Source organism: Bos mutus, chromosome 2 (assembly GCF_027580195.1).
Source record: "Bos mutus isolate GX-2022 chromosome 2, NWIPB_WYAK_1.1, whole genome shotgun sequence".
Lineage (NCBI taxonomy): Eukaryota > Metazoa > Chordata > Mammalia > Artiodactyla > Bovidae > Bos > Bos mutus.
This window is the reverse complement of record NC_091618.1, coordinates 26,264,523-26,283,303: the sequence shown is the minus strand read 5'-3', so window position 1 is coordinate 26,283,303 and position 18,781 is coordinate 26,264,523. Positions and strand designations below refer to the sequence as shown.

Genomic DNA, 18,781 nt, shown 5'->3' with positions numbered 1-18,781 from the left:
CGCTCAGTCATGTCTGACTCATAGCAAACTCATGGGCTGCAGCCTACCAGGGTCCTCCACCCATGGGATTTTCCAGGCAAGAGTACTGGAGTGGGGTGCCATTACCTTCTCTGAGGAACTCCTGAGGGTAGGACAATTTCAGCACAAATTTGGGACTGCCCTGAAGTTTCTCCACCTGCTCCTTTTAAATGTGGTCCTTGACTGGGCAAGAAAATGCCTCCACCACTGACCCAAATACCTCCAAATCAGAAAATACTCCTGTCTGCGGTGTTATTTCCAGGCCACCCAAGGTAGACTATATGGTAGTTGAGAAACAAAATAATGCAAGTCTTAGTGATAGTAAAACCTAAAATCTATCAACTAGCATGATTTTATGCATTTTACACAGTATGTAAACAATGTGAAGTGTTGAGTAGGAGCAACCGTGAAGGAGGTACTATTATTAGTCCATTGGACAGATGAGGACACTGAGACTCAAAGGCTCCAACAGTCACCTGGGTACTAAACAGTGGGCTGGGAAACAAAGCCAAAACCTGTGCAAAGCCTCTGTGCCTGGCCACTCGATTCTGACCCTCCAAACACAGACTTGGCCAATGAGAACACAAGGGCACCCAGGTCCACCATTCCCTCTTCTGGTCAAGGTCATAGCCGTTGCAGGATTTATGAATCCCAGAGTGTGAATGAAATTAATAGTAACCTTTAGGACCACTGTCCATATAAAGTGTGAGAAAGAGTTCTCTGTTCCCTTGCATCCCAAGGTGCCAACCCCATTCATTCCTTACCCCAGCGTGTGTTTAGTGCCCATCATTCAACAAGCATTCACAAGGATCCAGGCCTAAATGTTATGAACACAGAACTATGAGGAAAGAAGAAAAGTAGTGAAGGGAAATGACATCGCAAGCCATGAGGTCAGCACACAGAACTGAAACCACCTGCCCACACGTGATCCCATCCTTTACCGCTTTCCCCTCCAGCTGCCAAGCTTCCCAAGAGTCCGTGATGACATGTTAAAACCGTTTATAAATTCCCATCTCAGCTCTAATTACACTGTCACACAACCCCCGAACATACCATCTCTGCTACAAAAACTAGTCTGTCGGCAGCTGTGCGTTCTGAAGGCAACAAACTCAGTGAGAATGAGCCATTCTTTTCCTAAGCATTTCTCCTGCTCTGAGTGAGAAAAGACGTACGTTTGATTTCATTTGCCCCCCTACACCCTTATCCTGGGAGAAGGGCTGACAAGTGCCCCAATGATGGTAATGGAAGCTGCTGGCATCTAAGACATGGGAGATGAGTGTATAACTTACGGGTACAGGGCATGGAGGCAGCATCGTTGTCTGCTCTGAAGAAGCCTCGGTCACAGGTACATGACGTCGCGCCTTCCCAGACAGAGTAGCTGTGTGGCGGGCACTTAGCACAGGCGGCATCCGTGGAGAGGGCCTTGTAATATCCGATTTTGCAAGCTAAAGGGAAGCAGAAAAAACAAACCAATATAAACCCCTAGTTAACAAAGCAAAGCAAGATGTCACTTCCTTGATTCAGAAAGAGATATTTTTTGCTAATCTCACCGACTCAATGGACATGAGTTTGAGCAAGCTCTAGGAGATGGTGAAGGACAGGGAAGCCTGGGGTGCTGTAGTCCATGGGGTCGCAAAGAGTCGGATACAGCTGAGTGACTGAACAACAAGTGAGCATCTGGCTGGAGATGCAGGTAAAACAACCCAAAATATTTGTTGATAACAACCACTCTTTAATAATCTTTAACATGACTGGTCAGGTGGCAAAGCCCTATGAAAAAAATTTTCTTAAAACCAGTTGTATCAATAAAATCACACCTAAAGTTTACCCAAGTGCTTCCTACATGCTCATATGCACAACATTGTTTGATCTTTACAGCTCTCCATTTCCACAGGCACTGTTATTAACCTTACCTTAGAAATGAGGAATACCAGCTTTGAGCAGTAAATTGTCGGCACCAGACCACGCATCTGGTAAATGTCAGGGACCAGCTTTGACTGCAAGTGTTCGGCCCCCAAAGCCCGTACTTTTGGCCCCATGCTATGGAATCTAAGAGCACGGTCTTGAACCAACCAGTTGGAAGTGTAGCTCAGTGCCAACCAAAAATTTGTAGGTGATTATTTCTTAATTATAGCCAAAGTGAAAGACCAACATAAGCAACCAAGCATAAAAGACCTGGTAAGACGTAGATCATGATTTCAGGGGAAAGTAATATAAACTACCCACAGAACATTTTGGAATATGTTAAGTTTTTTTAAGATCAGCAGATACTCCGTGTTTATTTTCAACTTCATAAAACCCTCCTGTTTTCCCCTTCCTCCATTTTTCAACACCTCCCTCCCTCTGCACACACAGCCCAGTTGACTGGTGGGGAGAACATGGACCATATAGTCCCTCACGCACCTGACCCGCTTTCCATGACTTCATCTTTATAAACATCATGCTGACACTGAGGGCTGCTTTGACTAATGTGGAAAACCTCAATAATTCTGGGAAACCTCACAATAAAAAATAATTAGTAGGGTCTTGCTCTCCCTTTTTCTCTCCCCTATGCCCTTCAAGATCACCTCCCAAATCAGTCTCAACCTCACATAAAAATTGACCCACACCATCCGTATTAAACCCACAGTGACAAGGCCATTAAAAATACAGTTATTTTATAAGACCAGAGGTACCATTAAAAATGTGACAGTTACTCACAATCTTTCCAGTATGATTCACTCTCAGGTTTTTTTTTTTTTCCCATTTATCACATACTTTGGGTGTTTTCATACTATCAAAAATATCAGCTGGGAGAAGGCCCTTTTCCATTAGCGTGACCACCGCAAGAGACCAACCGTGCCAGCAGTCAGCAGATTTTATTCAAACCAGAAGATAAAAAGAGATCCACAGAACTGTGTGATTCTCTGAGAGATATGGCCACATTCCCCATCTCATTACTCATCCGTCAAGCATCCGTATGGCTTCCAGTTGAAGTCTGTTCCTCCCTCCAGCACATCCTGTTGGTATTTTCTTAATCATGCTCTGCTAACGGGCAAGCGGAAAGGGAGTTGAGCAGAAGCTCCAGAAAGGTCCACAGTGACTTCACCATTATTAACTAATGTTGTTTATGGAACTTCCTTTAACGGGCCAAAACTTTATGATGTGTATAGCACCAACAATAAAAGCGCTCGGAGATCAATCTCTCCCTTATTTGCTTTTGTCTTTCACTGGACCAGAGCATCTTAGAAAAACAAGTTGCCCCAGTGGCTGAGATTTATGGTGTCTCCAGTTTATACACATCATATCATTAGACAAGGTTCAACATGCAAGGTGCTTTCTGGTCACGCTTAAAGATGACCCTGCATTTTCGATTAAAATCAAAAAGTCCAGCTTTGGCAGGAAGAAGCACTGAGGGTTCAACTTGACCCTCCCACTTCAAACACAATGGGTTCTTGAACTTGACACAAACTCACTGGGTCACATGTCACTCAGCCAGTCACAGCCCACAAAGGCAACTTGTAGAAACTGGTCGCTCCGCGCTGGGACTGGCCAAAGCGATAAATTGCTTTTATTTGTTCACATCTGGATATGGGAGGAAAGCTTTCCACGTTCCTGACTGATCCTTGTGAACATTCCTTCATCAGGCAGCAAATGTAAAAACTAAAAATGGGAGTGGAATATTGAAAACAAAAAAATTGGTCTATGACTGATTCGCTGCAATGTGAAAACAGAACACATTTAAAAACTTGTTAAGAAAAAAGGCATGCTGCTTCCTCAATGTCTATTCTGATAAGAATACCTTCAGTTAGAAAATTAAATTTCTAGTTGACAAAAATAAAATTGAAGGATGTCCTGAATTTCTTAAAGTTCAAAAATTAGTTGTGTATATGCATGCTCATTTAAGGAAGAAATGAGTTTTCAATTTTATACTTCTTTTTGGTTTCCTTGAAGCTAGTATATTAATGTTACCAAGAGTAAGTATTTGTGAATTCATTTGAGGAATACTGAATTTTATATCTACTGGGGATACTGAAAGCTGCTGTTCTTGAAACACACCGACTATTTTTACTCTCTTTTCCTCTTGCTTTTATAAGCAAGAGTAGAAAACACAAAATTGTCATTGTGCAACTCTCAGCAACCCTTGCTACCCTTAACACATTCTTTTGTCTTCAACTACATTAAGACCATGTTATTAATATTTCAGGATTCTTAGAAAGGATCTCTCAAAATATAGTAGTAGTTTTTCATGCACATAGCCATTTCACTGCCTACACTCAAAATGACCTTCTAAATTGATGGCTGAGTACATTTCTTTGCTCTGTGTGGTTCACAGCCTTGCAGCATTTGGTGCATGAATGTGTAAGTACATCCCATGTTTATTCACCACTTATTTGCATCTTAAAATCTACACTGCATCTTCCATTCTAAACAAAATCTCCATGAAACGTGTATAGCAAGCATTGACATGTGCTATGCTTTTCCATCATTCTCTTTTAGATGCAAACTATTCCACTACAGTTTTGAAGGATAGTGACATGGTAAGTGGGTTTGGAGAGAGCACACCCAAGAGATGCTTTCCTTCTGCCCTCTTGCTGGTGAGGATTCACTAGATGGGGTACAGGAGAAGGAGTGCTTTCCCTGACAGCTCATATATGCCATTGCGGGGAAATTAGTTCATATATGCCATGCAAAACTTTCTTTTCCTTTAGCTTTGCCTTAATAATTTTTTTCTGCTGCCTTTAAATAAAAGAAGATACTAATAAATGAGAGTGCGGAAGAGAAACAAAAACTTTTCTATCATTGCCTCACTCAATACCATGCACTAGCAGGATAATCTTCTGTACACGTTTCCTTGTGGAATACAGCACTTACATATAACTACTTTTGTTTAAAAACAGTAACAAAATAGTTCTTAAGGCAAGGTAGTATCTGCAGGATTTCTTAGTGTACAGATGAGGTATGGACTTCCCTGGTGGCTCAGACGATAAAGAATATGCCTTCAATGCAGGAGACTCGGGTTCGATCCCTGGGTCAAGAAGATTCCCTGGAGAAGAGAATGGCTACCCACTCCAGTATTCTTGCCTGGAGAATTCCATGGACAGAGGAGCCTGGCAGGCTACAGTCCATGGGGTCACAAAGAGTCAGACACGACTAAAGGACTAACACACACACACACACACACACACACACACGAGGTGTACTGCTCAATTTAAGGAACTAGTCATTACATATAAATATTTAGTCATTTTTCTCCTTTTTTAGAGAAATACAGAAAGATTGATAGTACCTGATTGCCTTTATAGTTCATCTTTTAAGCTATTTTATAAAAACTTGCTAATGATCATATCAATTGTGATGAGATAGCAAGCATTCATTGAGCATTTATAATGTTTACATGCATTATTTCATTTAATCTTCACAACAATCCTGTGAGATTGAAGCTTTTCATTTTCCATTTGGCAAATGAAACAATTGACGGTTTGGGGTAACTTGTCCAGGGTCACACAGTTAAGTGGTGGGGTCAACATCAGGCTCTTCTAAAAGTTTTCATGTAGTTATACAAAGTTATGACTGACTTCAAGCAAAAATGTGACATTGATATAATTGCGTGCTGGGGAAACAGAGGTGGTCCTATCTTCTATTTGTTCACCCCCAGGCCATCCAGTTGCTACCTTCATCAGTCACATATCTATAACCCACTTTCCAGGTCCACATCCTTCAAAGCTGCCCTGTTTAATAAGGTAAGGACTGGCCACAAGTGGCCCCGGGGCACTTGACATGTGCCTGGTCCGAATAAGTGTGAAATACACACAATATTTCAAAAGCAAGAGATGAGGGTTTGATCCCCAGGTCAGGAAGATTGCCTGGAGAAGGAAATGGCAACCCACTCCAGTATTCTTGCCTGGGAAATCCCATGGACAGAGGAGCCTGGTGGGCTGCAGTTCATGGGGTCACAAAGAGTCAGACACGACTCACACACACACACACACACACACACACACTTCAAAGCTTTAGTACTCAAAAAGGAGAAATAACAATAATTTTTATATTGATTATATATTGAAGCAATATTCTGGATATGCCAAGTTAAATAAAATACCATTAAGTTTAATTTAACCTTTTAAATTTTACATTTTTGAATTTAGCTACTAAACCCCATACACTATATTTCTATTGGGCAATGCTATGCTAGAGTCTGGACTATGAAGTCTCCTGTGGGTGTGTGGGTGTGTGTGTGTGTGTGTGTGCGCACACACACAAGTGAGAGTGCGCAACTCTCTTGCAAATGATGGGGTCTGACTGTGGTGGGGGATTTAACACCATCACCCAAGGACTTTTATTCAAACTGACCCTGAGCCCACCTCTGGGAGGCTGATTCACTTCTATTTAAGCACTGCTCTTAGGCAGCTGCCTAATTTGAAAAAAACCTAATTTGTGCTAAAGTACTAACAAATAAACATTAATGTGTTAAAAATTACCTTCCTAGGTAACGAATTTGCATTTTAATTTGGAGTCTCCAGAAGGTCAAAGCTGAAATTCCGACAGTGGCTCCCTTGGGGAAATCTGAGCCGTTTATACAAACTGATTCTGGGGGAACATTTCGCTCTGGGAGGCCTATGGGTCCCTCTAACTGTATTGTGTGGGTGGGACATTAGGCACACACTTCCAGACTCGTGGGCGTCCCTGATAGCTCAGTTGGTAAAGAATGTGCCTGCAATGTAGGAGACCCCGGACAGATTCCTGGGTCGGGAAGATCCGATGGAGAAAGGGCAGGCTATGACTGAACCGACTGAGCATGCATGCATGCAGACCTGTACTACGGGAAGTTCTGCCTTTTGTGTACTGAGTATACAGTAGCTTCAATATGCTTAGGAATTTGTTTTAAATGTATCAAAGTTAAGTAATGGCCATTACACCAAGTTGAAAGTGAAAGCGTTAGTCACTCAGATGTGTCCGAATCTTTGTGACCCCATGGACTATAGCCCACCAGGCTTCTCTGTCCATGGGATTCTCCGGGCAAGAATCCTGGAGTGGGTAGCCATTCCCTTCTCCAGAGGACCTTTTCAACTCAGGGATTGAATCCGAGTCTCCTGCACTTCGGGCAGATTCTTTACCCTCTGAGCTATCAGGGAAGCCCACAAGTCTGAGCCACCAGGGAAGCTATTGTTACCAAGTTAGTTTCAGATTAATTGATTCACTTGTTAAACTGTATATTATATGATGGACTGCAAGAAGATCCAACCAGTCCATTCTAAAGGAGATCAGTCCTGGGCGTTCTTTGGAAGGAATGATGCTAAAGCTGAAACTCCAGTACTTTAGCCACCTCATGCGAAGAGCTGACTCACTGGAAAAGACTCTCATGCTGGGAGGGATTGCGGGCAGGAGGAGAAAGGGATGACAGAGGATGAGATGGCTGGATGGCATCACCGACTCGATGGACGTGAGTCTGAGTGAACTCTGGGAGTTGGTGATAGACAGGGAGATCTGGCGTTCTGTGATTCATGGGGTCACAAAGAGTCGGACATGACTGAGCAGCTGAACTGAACATAAGAGGATTTCTCAAGAGTAAAGAAATCTGTCATAGAAAGTTTCTGGGGACTTCCTTGGCGGTCTAGTGGTTAAGACTGTGTGCTCCCAGTGCTGGGGACAAAGGGCTCAATGCCTGGTCAGGGAACTAAGATTCTGCATGCCACACAGCACAGCCAAAAGAAAAGAAAAATACATACAAAAATAAAAGTTTAAAAACATAAAAACAAAAATAAAATGAGGTCTCTAAAGAGGGTTTCTGGGGTTCCTAGGTGGTGCTAGTGGTAAAGAACCTGCCTGACAATGCTATTGCAGGAGACGTAAGAGACATGCCTTCGATCCCTGGGTTGGGAAGATCCTCTGGAGAAGGAGATGGCAACCCACTCCAGTATTCTTGCCTGGAAAATCCCATGGACAGAGGAGCCTGGAAGGCTATAGTCCTTGGGGTCACAAAGAGTTGGACACAGCTGAAGTGACTTAGTAGTGGATAGCAGTGGGAAAGAGGGTTTCTGCTTTCAGATTTTTGCTAAACTGTGCAATCTCCAGCCATCTTTGGGGAAGCTGTGAACAAAAACAGATCCCCCACAATACAGATGGGAAAGCTGAGGCAGAGAGGTTAAAAATGTGCCCAAGGCAAGGTTGCTTTTCTAACCTAGGCAGTGTAGTTGAATCTATAAATCAGGCATATAAATCTCTTCTCATGCTTTTGAAAGCTATAGGTAAAGATGCACAGTTGTTACAGGGAAATGGGGCTATGCTTTCAGACCACCCGACTCTATTTCATTCAGAAATAGCAAAACAGTGGCAAAACCACACTGTCCAGTCATCTGCCTTCCACAACTGGTTTTCCTGATACATGTTTGAATTGACTATTTTAAGAAAATTTCCTGATTATCTAATCCAGGAATAGGCAAACATCTCTGTAAAGAGCTCTCCTGCGCGCTCAGTTGCATTCGATTCTTGGCAAAACCATGGCTGCCCTGCCCATAGCATTCTCTGGGCAAGAATACTGGAGTGGGTTGCCATTTCCTCCTCCAGGGGATCTTCCCAACCTAGGGATCGAACCTGAGTCTCCTGCATCTCCTGCAATGGCAGGTAGATTCTTTACCACTGAACCAGCTGGGAAGCCCTGTAAAGAGCTGCTGCTGCTAAGTCGCTTCAGTCATGTCCGACTCTGTGCAACCCCATAGACGGCAGCCCACCAGGCTCCCCGATCCCTGGGATTCTCCAGGCAAGAACACTGGAGTGGGTTGCCATTTCCTTCTCCAATGCATGAAAGTGAAAAGTGAAAGTGAAGTCGCTTAGTCAGGTCCGACTCAGCGACCCCATGGACTGAAGCCTACCAGGCTCCTCCGTCCATGGGATTTTCTAGGCAAGAGTACTGGAGTGGGGTGCCATTGCCTTCTCCATGTAAAGAGCTAGATAGTAAATAATTTAGGCTTTGTGGGCCAAGAGGAAGACCAAGGATATTAAGAAGGTACTTGTATAACAAGATAAAATTGTGAGAAATTTTTACAAGTTTTTACTGATAGAATTCAAAATATAATAGTAACAATTAAGTGCTATTTGCTCATGAGAATGGAGTTCCTAACTGGAGGGATATTTTACAAACTGGAGTTCAAAGAAAGTGTTCCTTATTATTAAATCAATTGTAAATGCCATCTATAAAAATCATTCTTAGCTCTTAGATCATAAAAACAGGTGTCAGATCTGGGGGTCACACTTTGTCAACATTAAATCTAGTGCAACATATTCATTTTTGAGATGAATGACTTGACCACCCCACTCCTTTTGCAACATACCAGGATCAAGCCTGGAATCCAAGGTTCCTAGATCTCTGTTATCCTGCAGTGTCTCCTGGAGTTCCAAGCAGCTACTAATCTGAGACATGATAGAATGCAGAGGCAAAGGGAAGGCAATTGAGCAAAATTACTTGAACAGTAGTTCAGAGATAAGACAGAGACCAGGTTCCTCCTCCAGGGCTATACAGGGCAATCGGATAGACATCTCTGAGTTCTTTAGGAACGCAGGTCCCCACCCAGATGGAAAACAGGAACTCCAGAGACCCCAGCCTGATTGAAATCAGAAAGTTAATAATTATGATTCCTGGAACACTACCTCACCACAAACCAATCAGAAGAAAGTCATACACCCTGCAGCAGTCACCCCAAACATTGCCTTTCAAAAACCTTCCTGGAAAACCAATTAAAAGTAAATGTCCTTAATCTAGTACTGAGTCAAATTACCATACCAGGAGGTAAGATAATTAATAAAAAGTTTATTCTTTTGTACCAATGGTTTAAGAAAGGGATGCAGCCTGATTTGAGAGTTGATGTGCTGATTAAGTGAGATAATAAATATGAAGTGAAGCACAGTGTCCAGTGTGTATTAACTGCTCATTAAAAGGGTAACTTATACTACAGTAGGATGTTTAACAGGCTGAAAAGGTGCAGATAATCCATACATTTTAAAACGTATAATAAATATATCAAACTCCAGTTTTTGTCTCTTTTTTAATAGAACTGGATATAATTTCAAAACCATTGTGAGATAACATGTTCAGTGTTTTATTTCCCTTGTTAACATGACATGGAAAACCTTGAATTCTGGCTCATAGCACTGGCAGCTTATTTGGACAAGATCATTTTATTTTAAAAATATGTAAACACATTTTTAAAATTAAGTAAATCACTGAGTTGGGTTTTGAGGTTTCTTTTTTCTATCAATAGTTGATGAGACAGACGATCTTCTACAGCAAATCACAGTTCTGTCCTATCTTCTACCCTCTATTTCCTTCCATTGTTTCTACTCCTACCTTGGAGTTAGCTTTCATAAAAATAGACAAAGAGGGGAAAAAATTACAGAAAAATCTACACCAAAAATTGACTTGCTCTTTCGAGAACAGAATGCAGTATAATCCCATAAATAGGTAGGTAATTCTAAAATGTCAGTCGTAGACGGTTTTCACATAAGATGCAATAAATCCTCTAGAAGCAAGTTCACATAAAGCCTGCTAAATTTAAATTAACTCCATAAAAATTATTGAACACAAGCAAAAAAGAGTGCAATAGAGAAATGACTTATTATTTTTCCTGCCTGCCTCAAAAACAGACAGTCTAATTACTTGAGGAGCTATTTCTCTTCGGAGAATTTGCTGGGATTCAATGTGAACAGCAGAAGTTCCAAAGAAGACAAAGTGGAAGTTCCAAAGAAGACAAACATGGAGGAGAAGAAAATTAATTAGTAGACTCAGCATAAGGCATAATTCCACTACCAGAAACTGCTTAGAAGAAGCCCTCCTCTGAATACTCGTAAAGGAACTGACTCAGATAAAGGCTGCTAGCTCTAATCTTCAGTGGTATCAGTTTGGGATTCTCTCTCAGGGGAGAATTGTTAAGAGCTCCAACAAAGGCAGTTAGGCTTCCAAATTTAGATGTAAGTGACTTTACTGGTAGGACAAATGAAGGGGTTCAGTATTCTTGAAAGAGACTAGAATCTATTCTAATCTTAAAGCCCAGAGGTTACTACCAGAATTGATCACACTGAAGTTAGAAACTTTAGTTTGACCTTTACAATTTTCTAAGATGTGAGTTAATAATACATATTTATAATAAATCAGAGCAGAGAACTGCTAGACACAAATAAGTTATTTCAACTTTATAGGGGACAACAATGTTAAAATAGAAGGCAGCATGCAAACTATGCAAATCACTACATACATATTTAATATGTAGTTTGTTAAATAAAGATTCTTTATTCTCACCTCTAACCTTTGTTCTTATGCTTCCCCTCAAGACACTGAACATTTGCTATGTTTAAAAAAAATCATGGATTTCAATATTGCCTTCAAAAACAATTAGACTGTTTCAAGGAAACAATCTAATCCCCAGAGGTCTACAAATTTTGTGGATATTTTCTTTTTATTTCAAACTAAATTTCACATATCAATAACCGTGACTTTCTTTGGTAAAATTTGAGATTAAAGATTGATTTCTTTTCAATTTATTGTTCCAAATTTATTGAAGATATACATATGAGTGTGTTGAGCAGAACTTAAAAGATTTATTTTGATAAGTCTTTCTTATTTCTTACTTTTCTAATATATAAAAGTTTATATTGGGGCTTCCCAGGTGGCTCAGTGGTAAGGAATTTGCCTGCGAATGCAGAAGATGCAGGAGATGTGAGTTCAATCCCTGGGTTGGGAAGATCCCCTGGAGAAGGAAATGGCAACCCACTCCAGTATTCTTGGCTGGAAAATTCCACGGACAGAGGAGTCTGGCAGGCTAGAACCCACGGGTTTGTGAAGAGTCGGACATGACTGAACAGCTGAGCACACGTGCACAAAAGTTTAAGAAAGGAAACAAGTGTAAGGTAAAAAAAATTACAACCATATATAATATAAAGAAAAAATATCAAGAAAACCAAATATTGAAGATAAACTAAATGTAGGAAGGGTATAATTATGTTTTTACTTTTTAATATTATCATTATGTTGTCATTGTTTAGTCACAAAGTCATGCCCAACTATTTGCAACGCCATGGACTATAACCCACCAGGCTCTTCTGTCCATGGGATTTCCCAGGCAAGAATATTGGAGCAATTTGCCATTTCCTTCTCCAAGGATCGTCCTGACCTTGCTATCAGTGTTACTAATACTGATAGTAACCTGAGTCTCTTACAATGGCATGTGGATTCTTTACTGCTGAGCATGCAGCTTGTGGGATCTTACAATGTTACTAATACTGATAGTAACCTGAGTCTCTTACAATGGCATGCGGATTCTTTACTGCTGAGCATGCAGCTTGTGGGATCTTAGTTCTCCAAACAGGGACTGAACCTGAGCCCTACCAGTGAAAAAGCTTAGTCCTAACCACTGGATGCCAGGGAATTCCCTGTGTTTTTAAAAACATGTAATCCCTGCCTTGAACTTGAATATAAAATTACTGAAAATATATGGGTTTATAGAGCAGCAATAAATGCTACTATATAATGCTCCATCCTCACCACTGATAATACATTAATCACAGTGATGACATGTACCATAACACTGAACTTGATTACCCCTGGCATTTCAAAGAAGGACCACCTTTTTGACGAGTTGTGCTATTGCCTTCTTTGCCCCTTGACATTTGGGGTACATAAAGACTAGTGGTTCATTCATTACACACCCACTGATTTCAAATACAAGGTCAGAGCACTGAATAAAGGAAGCAGCTATGTTTTCTTCCACGCCTCACACTACATCGTCTGAATTTAATACTTGAATCATTACGTAAAAAAGTCATCCATTAGTAGGTATGCACATCTGTTCATTCATTTGACCATTCATGTTCGAACAAACATTTATTAATTATTATTATAATACTTTTGTTAAGCCTTTATGATAAGAGTATTAGTAACACTGATAGCAAGTATTTGCCGAGCACATACTAAGTGCAACAGGGGAAATGTGAAAACTGTTGCCTTTAGGAAGGGAGCAGACCATGGCTCACACTCCCGTCTCAATGATGCTCTCTGACAGAGGGCATCCTTTATGGGGGCCTTTCCTATGCACCTAACCCAAGACTATCTGCTTATAGAAGGAACTTCAGTAGAAAGACGGCATCTATAAGAATGGATGACCCTTTAAGTAGAGTGTTCCTGAAGGAAAAAGAGTTTGGTCACAAAGTTGGTTCTACCCAGAAGAAAATAAAACGAGACTTAGTGACTGCTAGCCAGAGACAGATCATGGTGGTGGGCACTCTAAGTTTTTATTCAACTGATTTAGACAAGTCCCCTCTTTTTAGGGGGATCACAGCCCAGTTAGGGATTCTCTCATTAACTCAATGTACATCCTACACTTGCTGTTTTTCCATTTAGAAGCAAAGGTTATAAGGGAACGAATGAAATATGTTCCAAAGCCAAGGCCGGACCAAGAGAAACACATGTTAAATAATCATTTGATTAACTCCAACAGCGTCGCCAGTCATTGTCATCCAAACGATTTGCCAGCCTGAATTGTCACAAATCATGATTTATGTGGCTGAAATGACTACAGTAATAACTGCTTAGTGCCCCCTTGTCTTTTTTGTTATGTTGACGTGGCCAGAGGAGCTCAGAAGAAGAGGAAGAAAAAGAAGCTTTACAAGATTCACCATTGCAGTTATTACCAACGCATTACAATTCTCTGCTGAGGTTTTTGATTGTGGGTCTCTTCACATTTACTTCTTGAATATTATTGTATTGTATTGAATATTTTGAGGGAGTTTTAAAATTCTGAGTACTCATGACTAAAAAGGGATTTATACAGAATGGATATGATTGGGTTAAACAGTTGTTTTGTTTTTGGTATTGCATGTAGTAGATCAATGATTTTATTTAACTATCTGCCAGAATTGAACATTATAGATGTTTAACTATTTCAACGTTGCTCACATCTGAGGAGAGCAAAAACAAAATCCCAAGGAACTCCTGCAAGAGGCCTAGTCTAGACTAAGTGAAATTTATGGGGCATGTGCACTGTCTGTTTTTGGTGCGGTATACAAACAATATGAGAGATCAGAGCAAGAACCATGACTTCACTATCATACAGAAGAGTGCAAATATCGCAGATTAACATATACATGTAGAATTCAGAAAAATAGTATGGATGAAATTATCTGGAGAGCAGAAATAGAGACCCAGACATAGAGAACAAACATATGGATACCAAGGGGGAAAGAGGGGTACGATGAACTGGGAAACTGGGATTGGCTACACTAACTACACATAAAATACATAAGCAATGAGAACTGACTATATAGCACAGGGGAGTCTACTCAATGCTCCGTCGTGACCTCAGTGGGAAGGAAATCCAAGGAAGATGGGGTATAAATATACGTGTGGTGGTTCACTTTGCTGAACAATAGAAACTAACAACATTGTAAAGCAAATTGAGTCCCATAAGATAAAATATTGTGCTAGCACTATACTTTCTAATCGGATAGTGCTAATACCAACTCACTCTCTCCTACTGACTCAGTTATACTCCTGCAAGCTGCAGGGCTGGGGATGGGATGGATTTGATCATTTATCTAATGGTTTTTGAACACACCAGGTTGACAGATCAGGGTCCCAAGAAATCAGCTTGAATTGCTAGCAGGAATACGTAACTTAACAGGGAGAGCCCACCTGCACCCACCTGGGCAATGAAGACCTAACAGCTGGCCTGGGCTCAACTCTGGGTTTTCCACAGGACCACTTGGACAAAAGGAAAGCAGCCAAGCTGCATGTTCACGGATCTGAGCTCCACAGCACTGGGACAATCTCTTTGCTTTCATCAGATCCCCTCTAGTTAAAGCACAAAGAGCAGACCTCCTTTACAGTATATGGCCCTTACAGTATGGCAGGTGGGGCTGGTAAGGGCCAGTCTCCAGTCCTCCTTACAGTATGAGAGGTCAGGTAGGCCCCACCCTCAGGGGCTCTGGGAGCTTCTTTGGCTGAAAGTGTTTTGGCAGACTCAGCTTTCTCTGTCATCAGTTTGAATTCATGGGAAAGGGCAAGACGCCAAAAGTGCTTGCAGGTGAATTCTTTGTCCCTTTCAAGTGCATCTGACTTACACAGATGACTTATGTGGGTGTTTATCTTATGTTGGGAGGATTATCAGTTAGGTTAGCCAATCTCTTCCAGGTATAAATTATAAATCACAAGCAAGAATGCCAGGGGAAACAGAAGTCATAATCTGTTTGTATCTCATCCCAAATATCAAACACAAGTAATCACGATGAAAACTGATGCTAATAAAAACAAAAACAAGACTATGATGCTGACAAGTTCCCACAGTGTTGGGTCATGAGGAAAGAGTGGGACAACTCTTGTGTGTAACATATAGATGGGGTGACAGTGAGAATTAACCCATTGAAAGCCAGGAATAGAACAAATCAGGTTTATTGACAAATACAAAAGAACTGAATTTTACCAACATAACCTAAATTCATTTCAGAGAGACAAAAGTCCTTATTGATCTAAAACAAATTTCTGGAGTAACTTTCAAAAATGATTATAAGCAGCATGGGAAAAAAAACTTTTTGTTAGGATTCTATAGATATTTATAAGACTGCAGCCAACCTGGATTTTGGGAAACAGTTTAATTTCTTTACTAATTACACTTCCTTTCTGTACATCACAAAACAGTTGAAAATTATTAAAAGTCCCTTGGAACAGCTGTCAAAAGTAGATCAGTTTTGTGTCTGGAAAGCGGAGACCAGAAAAGCTGTATTTTATTTATTAGAATAGAAAACTTTTTCCTAGGCCTGAGGCAGGATCATTCTGAATGAGGTCCAGATTTGAAGACGTTAAAAAAAAAAAAAAAAAATGAAGTCATAAATCCTCCTCCCAGAAGAGAAAAAAAGGAAAGCATTAAAAAAATTTAGCAGGTGGGTGATCATCTCCACGAACAAAATGAATCTTTTTTCCTCACGGCTATGTCAAGGTTACACTTGGTATGTCAGAAACATGACTGGGAATTCATTCCTAGCATATGTAGAAGTGCATGAAGTGAGTCCAAAGGCCAGGCTGTGGGGGGACAGACCTGGGTTCCAGTCCCAGCATTCACCAACTGAAGGTCTCTGGGCCTCCGTTTCCTCTGAGGACACCAGACTACATAATTTATAAAATCTCTTTTTAAACTTCGAAAGTTCTACATCTATACTCCTCCTGTGATCTGATAGACACAATGATTCTGATTGCCAAGCACCAGTCTCCTCCGTCCACGGGATTCTCCTGGCAAGAATATTGGAGTGGGTAGACACTCCATTCTCCAGGGTATCTTCCCAACCTAGGGATTGAGTCCCTATCTCCTGCATTGCAGGCAGATTCTTTACCATCTGAGCCACCAGGGAAGCCCTGTGGAATACATATTAAAGTAATTTACAATTTGGTTCAAAGGCTGTTCAGCAGATGAGTTCAGAATATTTACCTTCCTTTCCAGGCCTGATGAGGGCTCAGCCACTGAACTCAGTACCTGAGCTCGGCCACTTACCAGCCATGAGAACATGAGTGAGAGGCTGTGTTATGGGCTTATCTAAACAACTTCTCCCCATAAATTCATAACTTTAAGCTCTTTTTTTAAAAGATTTTTTTGATGTGGATCATTTTTAAAGTCTTTACTAAATTTGTTACAATATGGTTTCTATTTTATGTCTTGGGTTTTTTGGGGTTTTTTTGGCCTAGAGGCACGTGGGATCTTTATTTTAGCTCCCTGACCAGGAATTGAACCCACACTCCCTGCATTTGAAGCTGAAGTCCCAACCACTCCACCAGGGAAGTCCCCATAACTTTAAACTGTTTACTGAATTTTCTTTTACCTCTCCTAGCAGAGATTTCTGAGCATCCCTGTGTGCTTTTTTCCACTTACTTAAATCAGAAAAGAGAATGAAGAAAAGAAAGCTTGTGGGTCAAGGTTATTCACTCCACATGTACAGTTGAGCAGCTACATATGCCTGGCACAGGAAGGGGATGACGGATGGGGGGTCTGTACTATGAAAAAGCACACCCTCCAGTGGTGCACATATTAACATAATTACAGGGGAACAAAATGGTGAAGTAAAAAGGATGGGCGGTAGTGGTGGAGAAGGGGCTTAGAGCTGGTCTATTTAGGCCTTCCCCAGTAGCTCAGTGGTAAAGAACCCACCTGCCAATGCAGGAGACATAAGAGACATGGGTTCAATCTCTGGGTCAGGAAGATACCCTGGAGGAGGAAATGGCAACCCACTCCAGTATTCTTGCCTGAAGAATCCCATGGACAGAGGAGCCTGGCGGGCTACAGTCCAAAGAGTTGGACATGACTGAAGTGATTTAGCATGCACACATGGGAGGTGGGAGGTAGGAAGCACTAGTAGAAGCAGGGTCACCAGTAAGGAGGCTGTTGAGGGAGACCAGGAAGAGATGATGGTGACCTGGACTGGGCTGGGGGCAGAGGAGCTGGGATCAGTGCTTAGGTTCCAAGTGAGGGACATAAAGGACTCACTGTGCTCTTCACTGTGGTCACAAAATATTCCTGGGTGTGAACTTAAGATACCAAACAAGTGACATAAGGAGCAAATCTTGGTTTCCCCCTTGTCTCTGTCCTTCTACATGAGTCATGTCTAGAACCACCTGAGCAGACTGGGCCATCGCTCCCACCGCTGATGACACAATACCGCCTGCTAACACAATGGTCCCTTTGAGGATGGTAATCAGGTCCAGGGTTCTGACCACTTAGAGGCGCCACACCTTGATAGCAACTGCATGACGACGCTCACTTACTCTAAGCAACCTGCCTAGGGGCCGGATTCCCGAGCATGACACAAACTGCAACTAGGAATGCAACTGACAAGACATTGTCAACAGCAGCAGAAGGAAAGGAAGAGCTGTTAGGTTTTGAGTTGACATTAAGCAGATGTTGGTGTGGGCAGGCTCTGTAGGTTTCCAAGTGAGGTCTTTAATTTCCTGTTTCTGCACAGAGCTGATGCTGACCTAATTGGGAGACTGCAGACAGCTAGCTGGTTTCCAGGAAAACTGAAAAGATGAGAGTAGAATTTTCAGATCTGGTACCTTTTTTCCTGATAGTTCTTGTGGTCATATAGCCCAGTCCTTAGCCCACAGTGCAAAACAGTCATCTCCAGCTTATAGGAAAAAAGGAAATGCCTTGGTTGCTGATACCAGCCACAAGAAAAGCCTCTCTCTTACAGACTGCCTTCTCACTCCCACCTTCTGCACAACTATCATTCAGTAATAAACTGTGTGTTTAGAGGTTCCTTGCCCATCTCCCACCGTAGAATGCATCCTCTGATCAACAGCAGTGGTAAATGTGCCTGCTCTATTTGCGATGGTATCTCTAGCACCGAATATAGTATCTTATATCGGTAGCTCTTCAGGACATATTGGCAGACTGGATAAATGAATAGATGAATCGCCTTTAGCATCTAAACCTTGATGATCAGCCCTAGAAGGCTAAACACATGAGCAGACCACCCTTGACTCTGTGAACCAAGGTTTGTGTGTTAGTCACTCAATCATGTCCGACAATTTGTGACCTAGTGGACTGCAGCCCGCCAGGTTCCCCTGTCCGTGGACTTCTCCAGGCAAGAATACTGGAGTGGGTTGCCATTCCCTTCTCCAGGGGATCTTCCTGACCCAGGGATGCAACCTGGGCCTCCTGCATTGCAAGCAGATTCCCCACCATCTGAGTTACCAGGGAACTAAAGCTTTATAAAGATCATTTTGGGCTCCTTTTCCTGTTCCTATGTTTATTGG

At 41.6% G+C, this 18,781-nt stretch overlaps 1 protein-coding gene across 2 annotated transcripts in view; it reads right to left on the bottom strand.

Moving 5' to 3' along the window:
- Positions 1–18,781, bottom strand: part of EPHA4 (EPH receptor A4) — a 161,887-nt gene that overhangs the window by 95,241 nt on the left and 47,865 nt on the right. For both annotated transcript variants that reach the window (XM_070385995.1, XM_005888450.3), the window contains exon 4: positions 1,308–1,463. In XM_070385995.1, the coding sequence (XP_070242096.1) occupies positions 1,308–1,463 (156 nt within the window). The remainder of the gene's footprint in view (positions 1–1,307; positions 1,464–18,781) is intronic.